We start from the raw sequence: 21,753 nt of genomic DNA, 5'->3' as shown, positions 1-21,753 counted from the left end.
CTCCTTCACGGCGTTAGAAATACTTTAGGTAGCACACACCAGAGAATGTCCTGGATTTCATACCCACGAATCAAGCTGAAAACGATGAAGCCGCTCCACTTCCCGTCCTGTGCATCTTTTGTCCGCGAAAATACTGACTTTTCCTCTCTTCTTCTCCGTTTTTACAGTAGCACTATCTGATCCAAACACCCCCCAGCTTCATAACTCATTAAAAAAAGACACTGCCTCCTCATCAGCCCCGCAATCCATTCATGTGTAGCGAGGCTGTAAATGAGCGCTCGAGGTCTCTTTTCATTCCTCCTCGGCGAAATCCATGTGAGAGGAGTAGGATGACGAGACACGGAGCAAATTGTTCTTGAAGTTCCGTCCCTCCCAATGTAACCCTAATAGGCCACGTATAGTGTCGCACACCGGTGTGTGTGGTTGTTTCTCACTGCCAGTCTCCCGGAGGTGGGAGGAGCGTGGGAAAGACCGGTGCTGTCCAGTGCTGAAAGTAGCAGTCGTAGGAAGAAAAGCGAGGTTGGCGGTAGGGATCAACCGCGAAGGAGCAGCCTGTCAATTGAATCTGACAAACTGCTCCTTGAGATTATCTAAAGGAAAATACAACCAAATAGTGTGAATGAGGGAGATACCAATAAAAGACAACCATACAAACATGTGTTCATGTTAAACTTCTGAATGTATATTTTTCCGTGCAGTTTAAGGTCCAAAGTACCACCTGCTTCCTAAAGCCAAGCATTAATTTTACTTAACTTCACGTTTAACACCAAAATGAAGCTTTTTAACACAGTATCCATACTTGTATCATTGTGTTTGTTCGTACTGTAGTTTTGCTATTCATCCCCAACTAAAGGGATAGAGGAGTTTTCTCTTGTCCAAATCGTGGGTCTAAGAATAGAGGATGTTGTATATTGTACAGATTGTAAAGCCCCTTGAGGGTAATTTGTTATGCATCTTTACACACACACTTTACTGTACCACAGCTCCCATGTTAAATGTAACTAGCTACACATGCTCTGAACTAAAGAATTGCCAGCATTTGTGGGAACTGTTTTTGAGTAAGCAACAATTTTGTTTTGAATATCAAATATGAAGAAAAATGGAAGTAGAATAGGCAGAATATAGCTATTTGTAGGTTTCTCACAACTTCCATTGTTTGCATATTGGAAACCTAAACTGAAATTCATAGTTGCTGAATCTGCTATTGAGAATACCAGATCCTTTTGCTGAGACACTCATTCAGTCAGCGCAGAGGATACATGTTTTGTCATCGTGTCCTTAACCACTGTTGATCATAAAGACGTAAACACAGCAGTGGGTGATATTGTAAATGCAGCAATGTTCAGGAGCCAGAAGTCAAAGTACATTTACCTTCAGCTCAGTTGGTGTGGAAATGAAAGTGGCAGGATGTGGAGGAGTTGTATGAAGGCGTCCATGATCAGAAACCTAGTTGCCGTTGTTGTTGATAGTTATGACTCCTGTACATGATGTACGTCAAGATTTTGAGACAATATTATTAAATATTTGTAACATTTCAAAGGTGAAGATTTACTCCTATGTAGCTTCTAAACAGTCTGACGTTTTGTGACTGAGCTTCAGAGCCCTCAGACAAGCACAGAGTGAAGCTCGATACAGTACAGATCAGAAAACTGAATATGACACACCAACATTATTTGCATCAAAATGTGACTTCAAACCTCACAAACTCCAGGGCTCACAATATCTGTTCCCAAAACTAACATATTATGAACTAACTCTTTCTTTAACAGAACTGTGGGACCTAAATAAGGACACACAAGAACGAGCACAGAGGCATCCGCTTACTTTTGGCCATATGTTTTTATCTATATGAATGCATAATAGACACATAAAAGAATATCTGAAAATGTCAACAAAGGAATTAGAGAGATGAACATGTATGTGTCTCTTTCTCATTCACACTGATGAGAGAAGTTGGACATCCCACTTCAGATACTTTATGTGTTCCTCTGTTGATCAAAAGACAAACAAACAAACATTGTTTTTGTAGTATAGTTGTATGTGTTTATTAGTCTGCTCTGACGTTCTCTGACGGGGCTCATCAGGAGTCAGCCCCGGACTGTAATGGGGCTTGCAGTGTACGGCCGGCCCGGGGTGACTCGCAGGCCGTTGCCATGGCAGTGGAAGGTGACGACCGCAGAGATCTCCCCACGCCGCAGCAGGAGATGAAGGAGGTCGAATGTCTGGCCCTGCAGCATAAGACCTACAGTGTACACCTTTCACACACATTCACACTCACATACTGATCAATCTGGTCCAAATTAGACGGATATTTGGACATGATTAGGATACATATTCATAAAGGTATATGGATAATAGTGAAAGAACAAGGAAGTACGTGTAAGTCACATAAATCACTAAGAACTCTTTCATTCATTTTGTACATTGGTTAAAATGGCTATGCAGCCTTTGGGTCCCATCAAAAAAGGTGTGTAGGTGGAGATGGTGAATTAGGTGGAGGAAAGGAGACAGTACCAAGCAGTGAGAGAGCATCAGAGGGAAGGAGACGAGAGACTGTACGAGACGATTGCTCCTGCCCCCTCTATTTCATCTTCTTTTACAAGCTGCACTGCCTCCCCTGGCCCGATGAATATTTGATGGGCATTTGCTGCTTCATCTGCATGCTTTACAACTTGAGTCCGTACAACTGCAACAGTGGATGAGAGACTGCTGTACCAGCCGTTCTTCACCCACACTCTCTGTTCTCCCAGAGGTTCCTTTAAATTTCCACAGAAAAGAGCAAGTGAAGAAAAAAAGGCTCATGAGCAAAAGAGTATTTCCTCTGAAGCTTTTTCTATTTTTATAGGTGCATGCAGGGGTCTGCTGTGCTACCGCACCCATGCAGCCGTACTTAGAATGAAACAAGTAGAGTTGCTGTCAGTGGGAAGATGACCAGGGCTCAGAAAATAAGTTTATAATGTCTTGTTTTGAAGTTTGTGTTGTAATGACAATCTTGAGGACATCATAATTCCTTACAAGTGTATGGATGTGTGCTTTATACCCTGAATTAAACTGTCACAATGTTGCACAAATAAATGCAGTTGAAGCCAATTTACTACTCAAGAAAAACAATAAACAAAACAAAAACAGTAGTGTATTTTTTTCACCAGCATCAGGAGGAATGCTAACAGCAGCAACAAAAATATTATCTGGACAATATGGTCAATATTTGACCATTACAAATGTGACATCATGGATACACTGTCCATTAAGTGCAGCTTGAGCTGGGATGCGATGACGGAGACAGTCATTTTCAGAGGCTGAAAAGTTTTCCTAAATTCTGCAGTCATCTTTTTTCACATGCTTATGCAATTTGAATATGTATGAATTATGGTGTTTAACCTTTTGAAACCTGAGGCTCGTATATGGTTCTTTTTTTACGTCTTTATTTTATTCAAGTAGTCGTATGAACCCCAAATGAGTTATATTACTTGTATTATTTTATATCATTTTTTTCAGAATTTATTTGTGAATAAAATGTATATTTAAAAAAAAAAAAAATTTCCCCCCAAAAAAGGAGCCGAGCTTTTACAAACTCCATGGTTCAGGCCCTTACCACCATCCAAAATACTAATAGGACACCTTTTTGGAAAGCTTAGGACCTAAATAATCAGAATATGCAAAAAACACTGTAGAACCAAGCTTTGATATATTGGGAAGGTGTTTTAGTAAAAAAAAACGTGTCGTTCGGTTCAAAAATAGAAAGGTTACTTGTTTTATGACAATACATTGTCTCACCAGAGGCTGCTGGGTATTAAAATTTGCATAAGCCTTCCCCCTTGCTGTGTGAGGTGTTTCTAGAAATGCGGGGGGTACACGTAAGTCACAGGAAGCGGATTTGTGAGACAGAGAAGAAGAGAAAGAAACCACCGGCCGATTTGTGATTTTACAGGTACTAATATTGAGTTCGTAAGGATTTTGATTACTTCGTTAGACTCCCACAAGCCTGTACGATTACTAAGATGTGTTTGTTAGGGAAATCCGACTTTGTAAAGGGTATTTATCATGGATTTAGTGAAACCTTATGGCAGCCGCGGCAAGCTGACGGAGCAGCAGTATAGTCGGCGGAGTTTACGTAAATACTTAAACTTAACAGTTACTTTAATTATTTTACACCATATGCATCTTCTCACAAGGGTTGTGGAACTGTAGAACTTTAAATGAAGTTAAACAACGATGTGGTTCTGGAGATAATTAAGGAAACGTTCAAACAAAATAAAATAAAAATTGTCCGAAAACAGGCACAGCGGCGCTGCTTTGCCTTGCCGTGCTCAAAAGGTTAATCGCTCCTTTCACTGAAGCAGTTTACTGCCATAACAGCATCTTCTGATGTAAAAGGTTTTTTGTCAACCACAGCTCTCCGTCTGATACAATGTAGAAGCATGAAAGTGGGAAATACTTGTAATCTTTGGTTGCTGTCCGGCTTCTGTAAATATAGCAAAACTGTTGGAACCTGCAGACTTGGTTTAACCTCAGTTTGATGTAGTGATGGGTCTGGCTATTCAAGTCTCCTTCTTTGACCATGCATATCAGGAGGGTAACCAATAGTGATGAAGAAGAATAAAGGGGAGATCATAAAAAATAAGAAAGACGTGAGTTTTTAAAACTCCATTTTATATTTATCGCTCAGCAGAATTCTGAGTTTAATCGGCTAGTTTTGTGGTGATATAAAACAGAAAAAGGCCATCAAGATTAAAGTAGGAAAATAGTATACATTTCAAAGTAATGATTTTGTAAAATTTTGCTCTGGCTGCCAAGTTATCTGCAGTTGCCTAATGAAGATGAAAAAGGCTGCTGAAAACTGTAACTAATTTCCCTATATAGTCTTCTAAAGTAATGACCGTTTAATCAACTAATGCTCGTGTAAATAAAATCTATTTCATCTGCAAATATCAGCACAATGTTCCAAATGAATGGTCTGAGAGTGTGTTACAGTATCAAATGTTGGCAAAATGTGTTGTTCTCTATTTATAGACACGTGCCCCCCTCGTTATTGGTAAGTAAAATAAAAAAATACAAAATTGGCAAGTGCCTGTGCCAATGGCGGATAGTTTGCCTCTATCACAATCCAAACAATACAAACACATTCTCCTGAAATCCACTCAAATGGACAACTTAGTGCATTTGTGTCACCATGTTGAAGTGTTGTAGCTCCTCATTCACAGAAAGTACCCATCACTGGTCCTGTTTACTGTGCAACAACAGTGTAATCCCTGAGACATTCTGTCACCTGCAGAGAGAAAACACTATTAGAACTATTATTGGTCTTTGTCAAATGTATCAAAGATATGTCCAGTGTTGCTAATAGTGATTATGTCGCATTTCCTGCCTGTAAGTAGAGATAGGCAAAAATACATCAAAATGTATTTTAATACAAAATATCCCTTACATAAATGTATTCAAATAAAATACAAAAATAGTATTAAAATAAAATACAAAAATATCCCTTACATAAATGTATTAAAATGAAATACAAAATACTGGTGCCAGAAAATGTAACAAAACACAACACATATCAAATTGATTTAATGATATGGTGCAGTTTGAACATGAGAAAGTACACAATATCACAGTATGCCAACACATTTTTTTTTTTTTTAAATATTCCCTTTACACTCAATTAAAAACCTAAAAGTGCCTCTTAAGGACATGAGGTAATACACACAATATTTTTATAACTTCAGCCTTTTTTAACAGACTCAGTGTTTTCATGCACAAACATGGAATAGAAAAGTCGGTAATGAAGCTTAACTATCACAAATAGTCCAACGTGTAAACTCACGCAAGTAAAGTGTGTTGTGAACGCAGCATTGCGGTGTGTGATTAGATGACACTCCGCTGCGATTCACTGAAAACGGGTCCGCGAAGCCGTCGCGGGCCACATAAAATGACATTTTATGTCATTTTTTAAGGTTATCACGTCAAGGTTATCATGAACATACAACCTCCCAACCTCCCTCTTCCTATAGCTAGCTACTCGACTGATAAGTTAACTTGCTAAACACTGGCTATGCACTAGCCTAGACAGCATGCTAGCGTCATTGGCATGTTAGCATCGATCGCTAGCTTGATATTATAACCATCACCATGTATATAGATAGGCTACCAGACTCAGACATAAATTATACATCAAGCTAGTTGACATCCGTCACACTCAGAATAAATATTTACCTTGACAGACAATCTGTTTAACTTAAAGATCTGAAGACTGAACTTGTGAACTGTTTTTTGATTCATGGAGAAAGTATTTTGAGTAAAATTACTGCACTCTAAAGTATTTTGTTACACATTACGTTCGATTTTTTTATTGGCCCTAACAAACACAAATTACAAAATACTCAAAAGTAATTGAAATATGTATTTCAAATACAAGTAATAGAAATACTGGCCATGTCTGCATGTAAGTCATAAGGGTCCCTGACTACTCACCTGGACTCAGTGCAGTATATGATCCCCCTTGATCATATTAGTTTAGTTCAGTATTAGTTCAATAATGTTTACAACAACACTGATAACAGCCAGCTGGAAGTATTGTTAAACCAGAAAGGTACATATTGAGTCTATTTATTATAATGCAACAGCAGTGGAGAATTAATTCAATCATAATTAATCCAATTAGAGCCATATCAAGTCAGCTCTGTTTGACAAACACTGCTGTACAGGTGTGTTGTTATAATTAGAAACCAAATGTTTCCACCGACAGTCTGATGTGTTTAGTAGAAATGTCAGAAAATATGGGCATTGTGATGTTGTCGCTGAGGAAGTTGGGTCACGAGACCATATGTAGGAGAGTTGAGTTCAGCTTTCGCAAACTCATGTTGTTGTGAACCTCAATGCCATATGACAATTATGAGCAGCAGATAAGATAAAATATTGTCTTCTCCTCACCCATGTAAAGCTCTTACTCCCAATAACGTAATCCCAACCACTACCGAAGGCATCCATTAGTGTCTTTGCATTAGTTTTTTCAAGACATTCTGAGCCTTTATGAAGGTGAGATACGACAACCTCGTCTAAATCACATCCTCAGATGTCTGAAAGACCCATCTGACTGCACACATGCACCTAGCTAAAAAAAAAAACCCAATTTTAACCCCTGGGAAATATACTGTGGAATGTGTGTGTGTGTGTGTGTGTGTGTGTGTGTGTGTGTGTGTGTGTGTGTGTGTGTGTGTGTGTGTGTGTGCTTAAAGGAGGCTTCGTAAATTGTCTTGTTTGCAAGCGTGAACAGACAGGTGTGACATCAGCTTGTCAGGAGGGAGAAGAGAATCTCCAGCTAATATAGGGGATAATAACTATTTTCATCCTGTAGAAAAACACATGCTTTCACACACCCAGATATCACACATATCTGTCTGACTGATTGTTAAGTTTATTTTCGTCCTATTGTTTTAATCTGACAGGATGAGTTTTTTTGCACAATAACGCTTCACTGTAGCGTCAAATAAATTAAATATTGAGTCTTTGCTGCCCTCTAGAGCTTGCTTGTGTCCCTTTTTACATTCTTTACAAGGAGACAAATTGGTGACATACACCCCCCCCCCCCCCCCGAAAGATAGAACTGCTTTAAACACCATTAATTAATTCATTGAATAATTGGATTAATTCGATCTATATTAGATTATGGGTGTGTGGTGTATGGTTCAGCAGCAAAATCATCTCTAAAACAATTAGATAAAATCCAATATCAGGCAATGAGAATATGCACCGGTGCTTTTAAAACAACTCCAACAGCGTCACTACAGGTGGAATTGGATGAAATGCCTCTAGAATTACAGAATTACTTAAAAAGAAGAACAAGGATAGAAGGGGTACGTTTAATGTGCATACACATTACAGACACACATCAACAGTTACGACACTTATGTCCAGGTTTACACAGACACATCAACAAATTTAGCAAACAATAGGAATAGCAGTTACAGTGCCAGAATGTAACATAAAAATAGGTCAAATTATTACTGAGGGAGTATCGGTGTACACAGGGGAAATGCTGCCAATAATGTTTGCAATACAGTGGATAGAGGACACAAGACCATTGAGGGCAATCATTTGTTCAGACTCCAGTTCATCACTAGACAACTTCCAGAACAGTCATTCAGACAGCAAACCAGACATCCTCATTGAAATACAGCAAACACTATGCAGAATTCAAATGATGGGTATGACAGTGGTGTTCTTATGGGTTCCTGCACATGTGGATGTTAAGGGAAATTAAATGGCGGATAGAGCGGCAAAAGAAGCCGCAAAGAGTAGGTGCTCAAAAGTTGAAGTCAACTTCAGTAAATCAAAGGCCAGGGGGATTATCAAAATGAGGTTAAAGGAAAGGTGGCAGAAGCGATGGGAGGACAGAAAAGGGTGATGGTTTTTCAGAGCCCAGAGGAAAGTGGGGGAAGTGAGATGTGCAGGGAGGAACAGGAAGAGATGAAACCGTCATTTCAAGGCTGCGATTTGGACACACTGGGCTGAACCGCATGCTATGGAAATAGGGAAACACGACACGGGAAGATGCGACTATTGTCGGCAGAAAGAAACAATGCCGGTAGAACACGTTATTCTACACAGTCAGAGATATGAGAATGAAAGGAGACAGCTAGTTGGAGGCCTCGGCAAGGAGGGGGTGCGGTTGGATATGGCGTGTGTTCTGCAAGGTAACTCGAGTGGGTGCTACAAAGCACTATTGCAGTATTTTAGGATAACAAGGATTGTTGAGAGAATATGAGCCCTGGGTTTATTTGTTATTTCGGTTGGTTAGTTTTGGTTTGGTTTGTTGCTTGGAGCTATATATTGTTGTTGTTGTTGGTGGTGGTGGTGTAGTGGCCATTTGTCCTGTGAGTAAAATAAATATAAATCAAAGAAAATAAACCAATATCAAAAAGTCACTGATGCACCGTAGGTTTAGTAAATGACGCAGCTAAAAGAATGCAGGGTCATATGGGAGTCTGGTTTTACTGAGGTTTGTTGTAACTTATCAAACAAACAAAAGAATAAATAACCCCCATGCTGCCTTTCCCTCGTGACCTGATCTGTCGCTGTCCTGAGCTGGTGACGTGCTGTGCTGGTAAAAAATCATAAGCCTACCCAGGTGCATCCCGGTCCTGTACCCGCCTACTCGTACCCCGGGTGCTCAGGTGCCCACAACATTACCCAATTAACAAACAAATCTAAAGACTAAGTAAACAACTATAATTAAACAATACTACTTGTGAATAAAAATAACTTATAATATTATTAAATACCAACTACAGTTGGTTTGTTATTTGTTATTTTATTTAGTAGTGTTATTTCTTGATGTCCAGACATCCTGATCCACACTCCATACCAGTTGGTGGCGGTAATGCACCAAATAGTTGTTTGCCAACCGCCAATAAACCGTAAAAAGAAGAAGAAGAAGAAGAACGCATCAGTTAGCGGTTAGCTTTGTACGACAGCAACGTTACACAACTTACACGCAGTGAAGAAGGTAACGTTTACGATTTTAAGTTTCACAATCTTTTCATCCAGTTCAAGTCGTTAATTGTGGGACGGGTTGCGGTCTGTCTGACGTACTAGTAGTTAGATAACGTTAAACAAAAACCTGCCGTAGCCGTTAACATAGCTGATGCCAGTTGGGCTAATAACTGTTAGCTAACGTGAGTGAACGTTGACGTCAGGTGCTCGGGAGCAAATGTTCAGAAGAACGTTAACGCCAAAGACAATGGGATGATAGAGTGTGTTGTCTCGTATAATCATCATCCCAATGCACGTTATCTCCAGGTAATATTAAGTTGATTGACTTTCAGTCACGTTACGTTAGTAATTATACATATTGCTAAACTAATTTACGCTTGATGTAACGTTAAAATGAGAGGACTGCGAAGCTACTGACGTATAGCAAGAGCTTAAATTTCCTTCAAATTAAATTTAGATGACCATCTCCTATTTTCAGTATACTCTGAGTGCTCTGAGTTGTAAGCTAAACGTTTGTTTCCCATGTAAAGCTACCTGAATGAACGTTAAGCATCTTGTGACTCGGGCTAGAACGGCAGCACACGTAATTTATGCCATTTGCCCTTTTCAGGGACATCATCTTTATTAAGGATTGCCATATGGATTCTCCTCGGCAGCCGAAGAACCTGAATCGAGAGCCAAAGCGCAGTCAGAATCGGTCAAGCAATCCTCCTCAGAAAGATGCCTATGCCAGGCTCCTCAACCAGCACAGCAGCAGCAAGTTTAGTCTGTATCTAGAGCAATATGCCAAGGACACAGCCTTTCAAAAGGAAGACAATGTGCCAAGCGCCCTGCCTAAAGCCCAAAGTGACAGGCAGAACATACCACAGCGACAAAGGGATCAAGTGGCCAACGATTTCTCTGATTCAAGTGACTTCTCCCCCTCTTCCAAGAAAAATAAAGAAGAGGAGAGTTCCCTGTCATTGTACATGGAAAAACTAAGCACCCGCAGTGCTCAGCAGGACTTCGAAAGGAAGCAGGGTGTGTCTGACAGACAGCGATGTGGACAGAGAAGAGACACAGCCACCAGCCACGACGGAGACGTCGAGTCTGGTGAGGAACTTTGCTCTTTAAACCCCAATGAGTCAAAGAAACTCCAGAAGCAGCCAAAGAAAGCCAAGGACTCTTACAAAGATATTACCTCAAAAGAGAGTGACTCATTTGTTGGACGTCCCCAGTCCCCAAATACAGCCGGTACAAGTGGACAGGAACAAGAGAAGATGAAGAAGGCAAAGAAAAAGAAGCTTTTAAGGCACCCGGAAGAAGAGAAAAGCAGGGAAGGGACATTCCAATCTGGGGTTGACCCTCAGATGTCAAGGCCCAAGTCCCCTTATGGTAAAGAGAAAAAACTGCAGCAGCCCAGAGGTAAATTGTAGAATATGTTTTTGAGATGTTAATTCTCAGAAGGTTTACCCACATTGTATTTGTTATGTTTCAGTTGTATACATTTGATGGTTTTTGATGGATCAAATCAATTGGTTCAATATGTTTCAGCTTCAAGTGCCAATTCTCCTGCTGACAAGACTACGAACAAAGGACCCAGAGGATCAAAGAAACACATTTTTGAGTCCTACATGACCTTAGAGGAGGTTTCCCATGGCCTTAAACGAGGAGAACTCATTCAGGTAGAAACCCAGAGTTTCTGTTCCGGACCTGAGACTGTATTAATATCTATATTGAGTATGGATAGTATTGCTCAAGGTGGTCAAACTATTAAAGCAGTGAATATCGCAATATACTGGTGGATACATTTCTAAATTCTACATACTTTCTCTGCAGGGACAGTTAAGAATCAACCCAAAGAAATACCATGAAGCTTTCATCCCATCTCCTGTAAGTTCAACCCAAAATTAATTTCAGAATTAATGTTTTGCTGCCTCAACAACTTGTTCAATCTGTTCTATAAATGCACCTTATAGTTATTATATGCAATATACTGTATTAGAGATATGACTTTGCACGTGATTTCATTGTATCTGCTTGTACATTAACATCTGTCTTGAAAGGTTTACAAAGTTCAAGGCAGGCAGGAGACGTCTAGCAATGTCTTTTTATCTTTGCAGCATGACGCACGAGATATATTTCTGGATGGGATTGTAGCTCGCAACAGAGCATTGAATGGAGATGTAGTGGTGGTGCGAATCCTCCCTCGGGAGCAGTGGAAGGTAGACTACACTTACCAATCCATGTACAATATATTTTTTGTTTGTAAGCCGCATGTCTTACACCTTTTGACATCGTTTTTTTTAAAGTTAGATTATTGTGACAGGCTTCATTTTAGCTCCACAGGACAGCAAAACACACCCGTGCTGAGTGTCAGAGGATGATGAATGTATGTTTGTTTAGGTTGTGAGGTCCGATACCGAAGGTGAAGGTGCCAGTGAGTCGGATACCCAGAAAGAAAACATTGTGAAAACTGCACAGAAGAAGACGGATCGCATGCCCAGGCCTGATGGTATTGTGGAAGACCAGTGTAGCGACCAGGATGAACTCGCCCACAAATTGCAGAATATCACTTTCAAGGACACAGGTACTGTGATAGATTTGGGATTATAGCAGCTTTGGCCCATCAAAATTAACAAGGGGTATCAAATTATAATAATTCAGTTGGTATTTGGAAATGGTCAGTAAGCTGTGTTTGAAGGTTTATTTAATGGTCTGAAGAGAGTATCAATGCACAGAAGCAAACGTGAAGGCAGTAGGTTCAGGTAATGCAATTCAATTTTTTCTTTCATCTGATGGAAATAGGGGAACATCTGGAAGACCCCTCAATCCCGCGGCCCAATGGGGAAATACTCCAAAAGACTGCTAAAGTGAGCGTCTCGCCTATCAGTTTTGCTGTATTTCTTACTCGACCCTTCCTTCCCTCCACCCCCACCCACCCAAAAAATGTCCAGATAAAAATGACCACAAGAAGAAGGGTTTGTATCCAAGCTCATGAAGCAACGGTATGGGCATGACAAGAAGGTTCTATGCGACTTGATTGAACCCTTCAGCACCTTTGCCCAACGAGCTATGCTAAGTTGCCAAAAAAACACGTATTTGTCACCTGTGTTCAGAATATAAAAATAAAAAAAACACTTGTCTTCCAGGTGGTGTACATTGTTGAAAAGAAACACTCAAGAGCTGTGACAGGCTTCCTGAAATTCCTACCAGATAAGCCTTTTGCCATGTTCTCTCCTGTGGACCACCGGGTGCCACGGATTAATGTTCTCCTTGCTGACTGTCCCCAAGACTTCGGTTCCCGCCCGGGCGACTACACCAACACCTTGTTCATATGTCGGATCACCAACTGGGCAGCTGACAGCAACTTTGCAGAAGGGTGAGTGTAATATTCAAAGCTTGATGCAGGGAACTATTTTAACAACCAAGCTGATTCTCTCCTAATTTTTTCTCCAGTCAACTTGCTAAGACACTGGGTCAGGCTGGAGAAATCGAGCCAGAGACGGAGGGCATCCTGATAGAGTACGAAGTTGATATTTCTGAGTTCTCAGATGAGGTGTTGAACTGCCTACCCAAGAACCTGCCCTGGAGCATCCCTGAGGAGGAGATGAGAAAGAGGAAAGACCTGAGGTAGCACTGTGAAGTAGCTTTACATTCTTTTCTGTTTTTATGAATATGTTCTCTGAGGGGGAACATGCTTCATGAGCCAGATCCAGCTTTGCACAAAATGACAGACGTGAGCTTTGTAGATTCACACTGCTAACGCATGACTGCTGTATTTATTTAGATAATAACTGCGCTATCGAGAATACATGTATTCAGTTTTATTTTAGGATTCATATGTATATGACTCACAAATCACTGTTTTCTAATGTATAGGAAAGAGTGTATTTTCACCATCGACCCTGCTACCGCCAGAGACCTGGACGATGCTCTGTCCTGTAAACTACTCCCTGATGGTAAACTATATTACCTGAAGAGCCCAGTAATGATAATTAATTCTGACTATAGATCTGGATACTATTTTTCCTGTGGATATGAGGTTGTCTATAGACTGTCCTTTTAAACATAGGTAACTTTGAGGTGGGAGTTCACATTGCTGATGTGAGTTATTTTGTGGGGGAGGACAACGCTCTGGATACCATCGCCAGCCAGAGAGCAACTAGTGTTTACATGGTGCAAAAGGTGAATGTTCCTTGATAATCATCAGTGTTATAATTGGAACTAATAGTTGATCTGACAAGATTGTGTCACATTGGATGTCTTTTTGGATATTGTTTTCAGCATAATCCACTCAGTCAAATAAAGCAGTGATGAATGATAATAAACATATCGTCGTGTTTTGTTCATGGTTTTTTGTCTTGTCCAGGTGATCCCCATGTTGCCCAGGTTGCTGTGTGAGGAGCTGTGCAGCCTCAATCCTCTCACTGACAGACTCACTTTCTCAGTCATTTGGACAATCACACCAGAGGGGAAGGTATGACCATTTAAACTTCATGGACCTGATGAAAAGTTAACTTCGCAGGTTGATTTTTTTATTTTTTATTTTTTTTCTTTCCCCCCCCCTCACTGGTTCCACTTTGCCTAACTCCTCCCCCCAGATCCTGAGTGAGTGGTTTGGCCGCTCAGTTATCTGCTCCTGCATGAAGCTGAGCTACGACCATGCTCAGTCCATGATCGATGCCCCTGAGAAGACATTCACTCAAGAGGAATTACCACCTGTTGACCCTGTGCACACCATAGTTGAGATTCACCAGGCTGTGCTCAACCTGCAGTCCATCGCAAAGAACCTCCGGGCTCAACGCTTCTCAGGAGGAGCCCTCAGACTGGACCAGGTTAGCCCTCATTCCCTTGTGTTTGGTGGCTCTTGTCTCTGTGGTAGGGTTTTCTTTCATGGTCTTTAGGTAGTGATCATGGTTTCATCTTTTTATTTAAAAATAAGAGTTCATCAAAGATAATTGAAGAGTTTGTTGGAAGATATTTAACAAAGATTATTTGAACTGACTAAATTATAGAATACTTATATAATAGAAAAATGGATGGAAACAACACCCAGATTATTTAATTGTTCAGCTTTCTGACATTATTTTCATATACATGCCTTGTGTTTTTGTTTCAGTTGAAACTGTCCTTCACCCTGGACAAAGAGACCATGATGCCTCAAGGCTGCTACATGTACCAGTACAAAGACAGTAACAAGTGAGTAACAAACCCTCCTCATATATATCTCTATGCCTGTATGCCTTCTAGGTTGTTTTCCTTCCAAAATATACTTTATTTGACATGAGATATACACTCCTCTCAATCCTTCTGGAGTGCTTGAATATCAGTCCTCCTTTGTTTTTGTTTTTTTTCTACCGCTCTGGTCATTTAACCACAGTATCATTCAAATCTGTGTTCCCTAGGTTGGTGGAGGAGTTCATGTTACTGGCTAACATAGCTACAGCCCACCACATCCACAAAAGATTCCCCCAGCTGGCCCTGCTCAGACGCCACCCTCCACCGAAGGCCAAAATGGTGGAAGAGCTGCAGGAACTTTGTGACCAGTTGGGAATCAACATCGATCTCTCCTCTGCAGGAGCGTTGAATGTCAGTACTTGCAAATGTAGCCTAGTTTCTAATATCTCAGAAAAACTAGAAATTATATTTTGTCCTGCAGTTTAGATGTTCTTTTAGTGATCACATTTTTAATTACAGAATTCAAATAATTATATTTAATAATAATATCCATTTCATGATTTTTATTGTGTTGTATGTAGATATTTCAGAGGATCTGAAGCTCAAGAAGTGATTGAAAAAGCTTTTGGGTCATTTGATTTACTCAACAGGATGTACAATAATAAATCAATATTAATGATTAAAACCTTTATTCTGCTTTCACGACATGCAGAAGAGTCTCAACACTACTCTTGGTGATGATGAGTATACCAGTGCCAGAAAAGAAGTCCTGACCCACATGTGCTCCAGGCCGATGCAGGTTAGAGCTGAGGGGCTGCTGAAGGACACCGACCGTTTTTGCATTCATTTATCAAGCTTGTGGGGAATACGTTTGCTTTTGTAAACCGTTTAATGACAGTTTCTTAATAATAAGGATGGGCATTTCAAGCAAAAATAATATTTGATCATTCTTTAAAGGTAAATGTTGCATCAGCTTTTTTTTTTTTTTTTTTTTAAAGAACAATGTTATGATTATTTGACAATTAAAGACCATCCCTACTTAACATAATACAGAAACATTTTGTTTTGTCAGATACAAACTGAATATGTACTATTTTAACATGAAACCTTTCCAGGGATATTTCTGTAAATTTCTGTCTTGAATGTGGATTATTGTTATTTTGCAGATGGCGTTGTACTTCTGTACAGGTGTACTTGGGGAGGAGCAGTTGTTTAAGCACTACGCCCTCAACGTTCCTCTCTACACTCACTTTACATCGCCGATCAGACGCTACGCTGACCTCATTGTCCACCGACTGCTGGCTGCTTCACTGAGTGAGTACCTTCTCTACTAATGTCTTTTCTAGACATACAAACACACACATTTTAAATGGATAACAGAATGTCTTGTTTGCTTCATGCAGTGTTGTGGTTGTATTGCAGGGCATGTCTGGTTGATGTAGAATTTAAATGCAGTAGAGAACAAAGAAGCCTCACATCTCTGTGTGTGTGTGTGTGTGTGTGTGTGTGTGTGTGTGTGTGTGTGTGTGTGTGTGTGTGTGTGTGTGTGTGTGTGTGTGTGTGTGTGTGTGCCAGTTTGAAATGTGCGATCTTTTTTCTAGTACTCATTATGTGCATATCTGTCCATTGACTGTTTACATGCAGATTGTGGGCCTAGTTTGGGGCTTTCAACAGAAGACGTTGAAAAACAGGCATCACACTGTAATGACAAGAAGACGGTGTCCAAGAGAGTCCAGGAGCTCAGCTCTGAGCTCTTCTTTGGAGTGTTTGTAAAGGTGGGTTGCCAAATCGCACATGGGATTTTTGTCCACTTTCATTCAGTAGCTCTTTTTTTGTTTGTTAGATTTACAGTACTTCAAATATGTAATCAATATCATCAATATATTGAAGTACTTTTTTGGTCTGTGCGCCACAGGACTGTGGCCCTCTGGACTCTGAGGCCATGGTGATGGGGGTGCTGGATCAGTCCTTTGATGTGCTGGTTCTCCGATATGGAGTGCAGAAACGTGTCTACTGCAAGGTGAGCTCCAATACATTCAATTTAAAGAGAGCAATATAGTAGTAGTTAAGTCATAGCACACAATAAGTTTGAACAGCATATACATTCAAGTACAATGTGACTGAAAAGGCACGGGCAGAGGCATAATGCTCCTATATGCCTATCCTACATTCTTATCATTTAAGATACCCTCCTAAAATCATGATACTATAAAAAAAACTTTCAGCTTTATACACATTTGTCATAAGTTCTTTAGTAGTTTTTTTTTTTTGTGTGTTTTTTAGATGTTGACTTTACTATGCACACAATTCTGAAAACTTGGAGCTCATCAACAAAAAGACTTGATGACAGATGAACTCTCACAATCATTAATTTCACTCAAACATAAATTATAAATCAACAAGGACTGACCTCTTAAGGATTGCCACTTTAAAACCTCTTTTGTCTTTAATTTTTGTTGACATAACTGACATTTTTAGAGATATTCTTTGACTGTAGATGGATTTCAATTCAGCTATGTCATCTAACTATAAAAGCAAGGAATCTATGTATGTCCTCCAGATATCTTAAGAACCGTGTACTGCTGGGGACCCAAGGACGTGCATTGTCAAATTTGGTTAAATTTGACCATGCAATATTCAATATTCAATATTAAGAACTTTGAATACACAATTGAGCAGTGGTCTGTGCAGCAGCTGGGGCCGGACATACTGAACTCTTTCTCACCTCCCTAAAGTCAACTAGCACGAGTGGATGGCCCACAGGAAGAACGCCACTCTGCCATTGCAATTCAAATTGTAAATACGAAGTGTATTTCACCCGTGTTTATCTACCCCAAAACAAGCTCATTCAGCAGAGACAAATGAATGTCCAGAGAGTAATGGACTGTCACGATGAAGGTGAAGTGAAAATTTGATGTGAAACAGAAACCATTTGTTTCCACCTTCAGTCTGTTGCGGGCCTGCACTCATTCCGCCATCGTAAGGTGGGGAAGAAATCTGAGCTGACTCTGATTTGGACAGCAGAGGACCCAGAGAAAGCTCCAGTAGAGCAGGTGAGAGCTGCACAAAATGCTTGTGTCGTGGTATCACCTGTCAATAGGAAATATTATTATTCAATACAAACAGAAATAGAGAAATTAATCTCTGGTTTCACACAAAGAAGCTGCCATTATATTGTTTACAATATCCTCTCGGTTAAAACAATAATTGCATAAAGATAAAAAAACTAAACGGTAGAAAACAAGATTACTAACTTGGTTCCTCAAAGAGATGGACCAGCCAGCTGGGGTTAAGATGGTTAGAAAGTGTCTTGGACAAAGCAAGTTGACAGAATATAAATTGCAAGAATCATAATTTCTTCTTTCCTCCTGCAGGTGATCTCAATCTTCACGTTAGTGGAGGTGCAGCTCAAAGCTGACGCTGCACCCATGAAATACAGTGCTGTGATCAAGAGGCCTGAGGAGAACTGATACGATAGCACTCCAACACTTGAAGGGAAATTTTGATTTGCACTTTTTTTTTTTTGTTGATTGGTATAAATAATATTCGCTTAGAAGCAGTATTGCTGTGGTAAGCAGGGGCATCACTGATCAGGTCAGTCAGATTTCAATTGAAGTTCCCACTGCGTTTCAGATTTAACTTGAAGGCCCATTACAGTGGGTTTTTTGTGTCTTGATTTGCTGTGAAAGGAACTTTGCCTCCCAGCTTTTCTTTGGTTTCCATTCATTCAAGACATAGGTCACATTTTATAGGCATGCAACATGTCTCCATCCCAGGCATAAAAGGCAAGTTGGCGTTCACTCTTTAGAAATTGATAGACATTAAAGTAGAACTATGCTTTGGAAAATGGTTGACAATGTGACCTTTATGATTTTTACTAAGCGTTTTAAAACATGTAAACTCTGACACTATTTTATGTAATTCAGTGGCTGGATTTCAAATTGAATTGTGACCCAGGTCTGACAGGAAAAGATCCAAGACGGCATTCGTTGGATTTTGCTGTTGATTTATTGACATTTTTATAAGGACGTTATTGGTGTAATATAACACAATCTAATGTGCGAAAGCTGATTTTCAGTTTATATCATTAATATATTTGTGTTTGCAAAGTCTTGGAGTATACCACACGACTGAAGTTTATTTATTGTGCGGTCTTGACTTGCTCTGCTGGCTGTAAAATAACTTCTTCGGTCAAACGGTAAAAATGTAGCAGGTAAAACCTTTGACTACGTCAGATTGACAGAATGGGTATATATTACATTTGCATAGAGACAAAATAACAGCTACCACATGCCAGCCAGGATTTTTACATCATTGTATGTATTTATAGTGTTTTATACTGGAAGATTTTTCTGATTCTTTGTGTGAATGAAGGGGAAGAAGGGCTTCTTCAGGTCCTTCATGTCAGTCATGAAGAACAGCTCATAGGACTTTTCATTTGATTTGAATTCTTTAACCTATTGTTCTTGTCTAAACTAAGGCATGTTTCTTTACTTGGTTTGCAAGATGGGCCAAAGCCTAATATTTTCTCAACTGATTGTTTTTAATAGAAAACATAGGAATGACTTTAATTGCTGCTGAAAGTAGTTGGTGGCCTCTGTTGATGAGCGCATGTGCTTTGGGGTGCTTCCAATTGTGAGGATTTTTATGCTCAGTCAGTTAGACTTGGTTTGTGCAGCAGAAATACTGTATTGGACCTCATTAATATCAACTGTGAATTTCAGCCTTAATTTAATCGAGCAGAAAAAATGTTTTGTTGTGAAGCTGCACATTTTTAAATGTTTGTCGGCCTCCCATTTTGCTTTAACAAAGTCTGTGGGCCTTTCTTTAGTTCTAAGTGCCATGTAGTGTCATACATAAGCTGCTACCTCTGCACAGTTGTTTTTATTTTTGGATTTCAAATATCTTTTGTTTGACTAAATCGCTTGTCACAGTTATTTTGAAATACCATTTAACTAATGTTTTTAAGTTATTTTTGCTCCCATGAACTGTTAGTTTGTGATGTTAGTCGTAAATGTATTTTAAACCAGCAAGTTAAGTGTTTGTTCAAAACAACTGTCTTGACTTAGTAGGATGTGTTTCTGTGATTTGGGTTGGACAAATAATGCGTAATTCTTAAATTTGAAAACCTGAGAATGCACTTAAGTCAAAATTCAAGTACAATTTCTGTTTCTTTTGAGAAGTGATATTGTGACATGTAACTTTGATTCTCGTCTGTATCAAAAGTTAATTTGTCTGCTAACCCACCATATGGAGCAATAGATAGTTGTCCTTGTCATTATGGAAAATAAATACATACGTGAATGACTCAAACTGTGTTTTGTTTTTTTAATAGCCAGTTTAAAGATAACTACATGTTGGTGGTGGTGATGCTGTAGTCACTGTATAGGAGGAGTGAGTCATCTCTGCTGATAGTGACACACTGATGCCCCGAATGAACTGTGGCATGGCCGTCTTCTGTGAGTTTATGTAAACAGATAATCTCTATGTCCTTTATTGCCAGGGAGTGCTTGTAATTAACAACCTTACACCCACTGCACCAGCATATCGAAGCTAATGAGGAAGAGAGTTGTGTCATAGTAAATGGCCACTCCTTTATAAGAAGCAGGTATTGTATAAAACCCCACCCAAGCAGGTCTGCTTAAAGCTGCTAAGGTGGATAGTTTTTCTTTACAATGCATCAAATGATTTATATGAAAAGGCCATTTGTAGTGAGGGACACAAAGAGAACAACCTATTGAATCCTGAACTGAAAATTATTATTTTTGGAACATTTGACCATCCCCACATTGAAGTCAACGGGAGGTGTTGAAGTGACTTACCTTTGGAACAGTAGCACGAGCAAATGGCAGTGGAGGGTGGTTTATGATGTTTTATTTTCCTCTGACTAGCTTGAGGAGAATTCCTTATCAGAGCTAAACACACTGACGCCAGTGTCGACCCGCAGTGACTCCCATCTCAGCCAAGTGTTTGACTTTAAACCCACACAACCATATGACTTTTTTTTTATAGTAGTGCAGATAACTCAAATGTTTCTATAATAGGGAGGTTTCCGTAAGGTATGAAGTCCAACTTTTAACCTGACACCGTAAATAACTGATAGAATGTCATTACAATTGTACCACCACACAAATAAGATCAATTCAAAAGATAGTTAGTTTGATCTCATATTTACATCTTTATTGCCATGACAGTTCTTGAGATGCCTCCTCAGATTTACATAGCTGAGGTCCAAAGGCTGCACATTAATTAATTACAACACTCGTATGACTATGGTCAGTCTACGTCATGGCCATTTAGATAAAGACTTGATTTGTATTTTTACATGACAGCCATGGATTTTTTTTACATTAAACTGCGTTGCAGATTTCCCCATTAGATAAAAAAAGAAAATGTGATCAGTGTGAAGATAAGGCTGATATGATATAACCTCTGTGTAAGATCAGTTTCTCGTCCTCTTGCTTTCTGCTACAGCAGGTTCAAAGTCAAAGTGCCATAAAAAAATCAATCTGTCACTCAAAGCGTCCCTTCCTTCATATTGAGAAGGAAGGATTATAGAGCTCGCCGTGACAAACAGCAGCTCTACAGCAGCCTCGAAGAGTAGGAATTAATGAAGATCACCGATAAAAGGACTGATAGGTAGGTCTCCTAATTGTTATATGTTACATTACATGCATTGTTCCCATTGTACACTAACTGTAACCAGTACAGTGGCATTGAGCACAACTGCTAACAGCTAAATACTGTTTACCACAAGTTTTCTGTAATGCTAACGAACTATAATTTGAGCTGAAAATTATGTTTTGGACTCACTTTTGCCGTGTCTTTAAAACTTTGCAACTAATTTTTTTAATTTATTTATGTAGGGAGTGGGACCGCTGAAAATTAGCGATGCTGAGGAAGGTAAGCTGAAAAACTAGTTACGAGCATGGATTTTATAGATGAGATTACTGCTTACCAGAAAATACTTCCCTGAACTCAGTTCAAGGAAATAGTGTAAACTGATAACGGTAGTCACATCATAAATGCTGTATTCTAAGGTACATTAAAACACAAAAGTGGAATTATTTACATATGTATTGTGCGCTGTATTTTCAGGGGGAG

General features: G+C 39.6%; 1 protein-coding gene across 1 annotated transcript; it reads left to right on the top strand.

The window, feature by feature from the left end:
- The first annotated feature begins 10,124 nt into the window (after positions 1-10,124).
- Positions 10,125-19,956, top strand: LOC306735073 (DIS3-like exonuclease 2). Its single transcript, XM_079216509.1, has 20 exons — positions 10,125-10,893; positions 11,023-11,153; positions 11,308-11,361; positions 11,592-11,693; positions 11,875-12,058; positions 12,277-12,341; positions 12,621-12,850; positions 12,928-13,101; positions 13,351-13,430; positions 13,544-13,656; positions 13,841-13,948; positions 14,073-14,306; positions 14,591-14,670; positions 14,877-15,060; positions 15,362-15,448; positions 15,816-15,963; positions 16,294-16,424; positions 16,565-16,669; positions 17,598-17,702; positions 18,024-19,956. Exons 1-20 carry the CDS (start codon positions 10,128-10,130, stop codon positions 18,117-18,119), a joined length of 3,177 nt encoding a protein of 1,058 aa, XP_079072635.1. The 5' UTR covers positions 10,125-10,127; the 3' UTR covers positions 18,120-19,956.
- Positions 19,957-21,753: the final 1,797 nt, after the last annotated feature.

This window comes from Taurulus bubalis (genome assembly GCF_910589615.1).
Source record: "Taurulus bubalis genome assembly, chromosome: 1".
In the NCBI taxonomy this organism is placed as follows: Eukaryota; Metazoa; Chordata; class Actinopteri; order Perciformes; family Cottidae; genus Taurulus; species Taurulus bubalis.
This window is presented reverse-complemented; position numbering and strand designations above follow the sequence as displayed.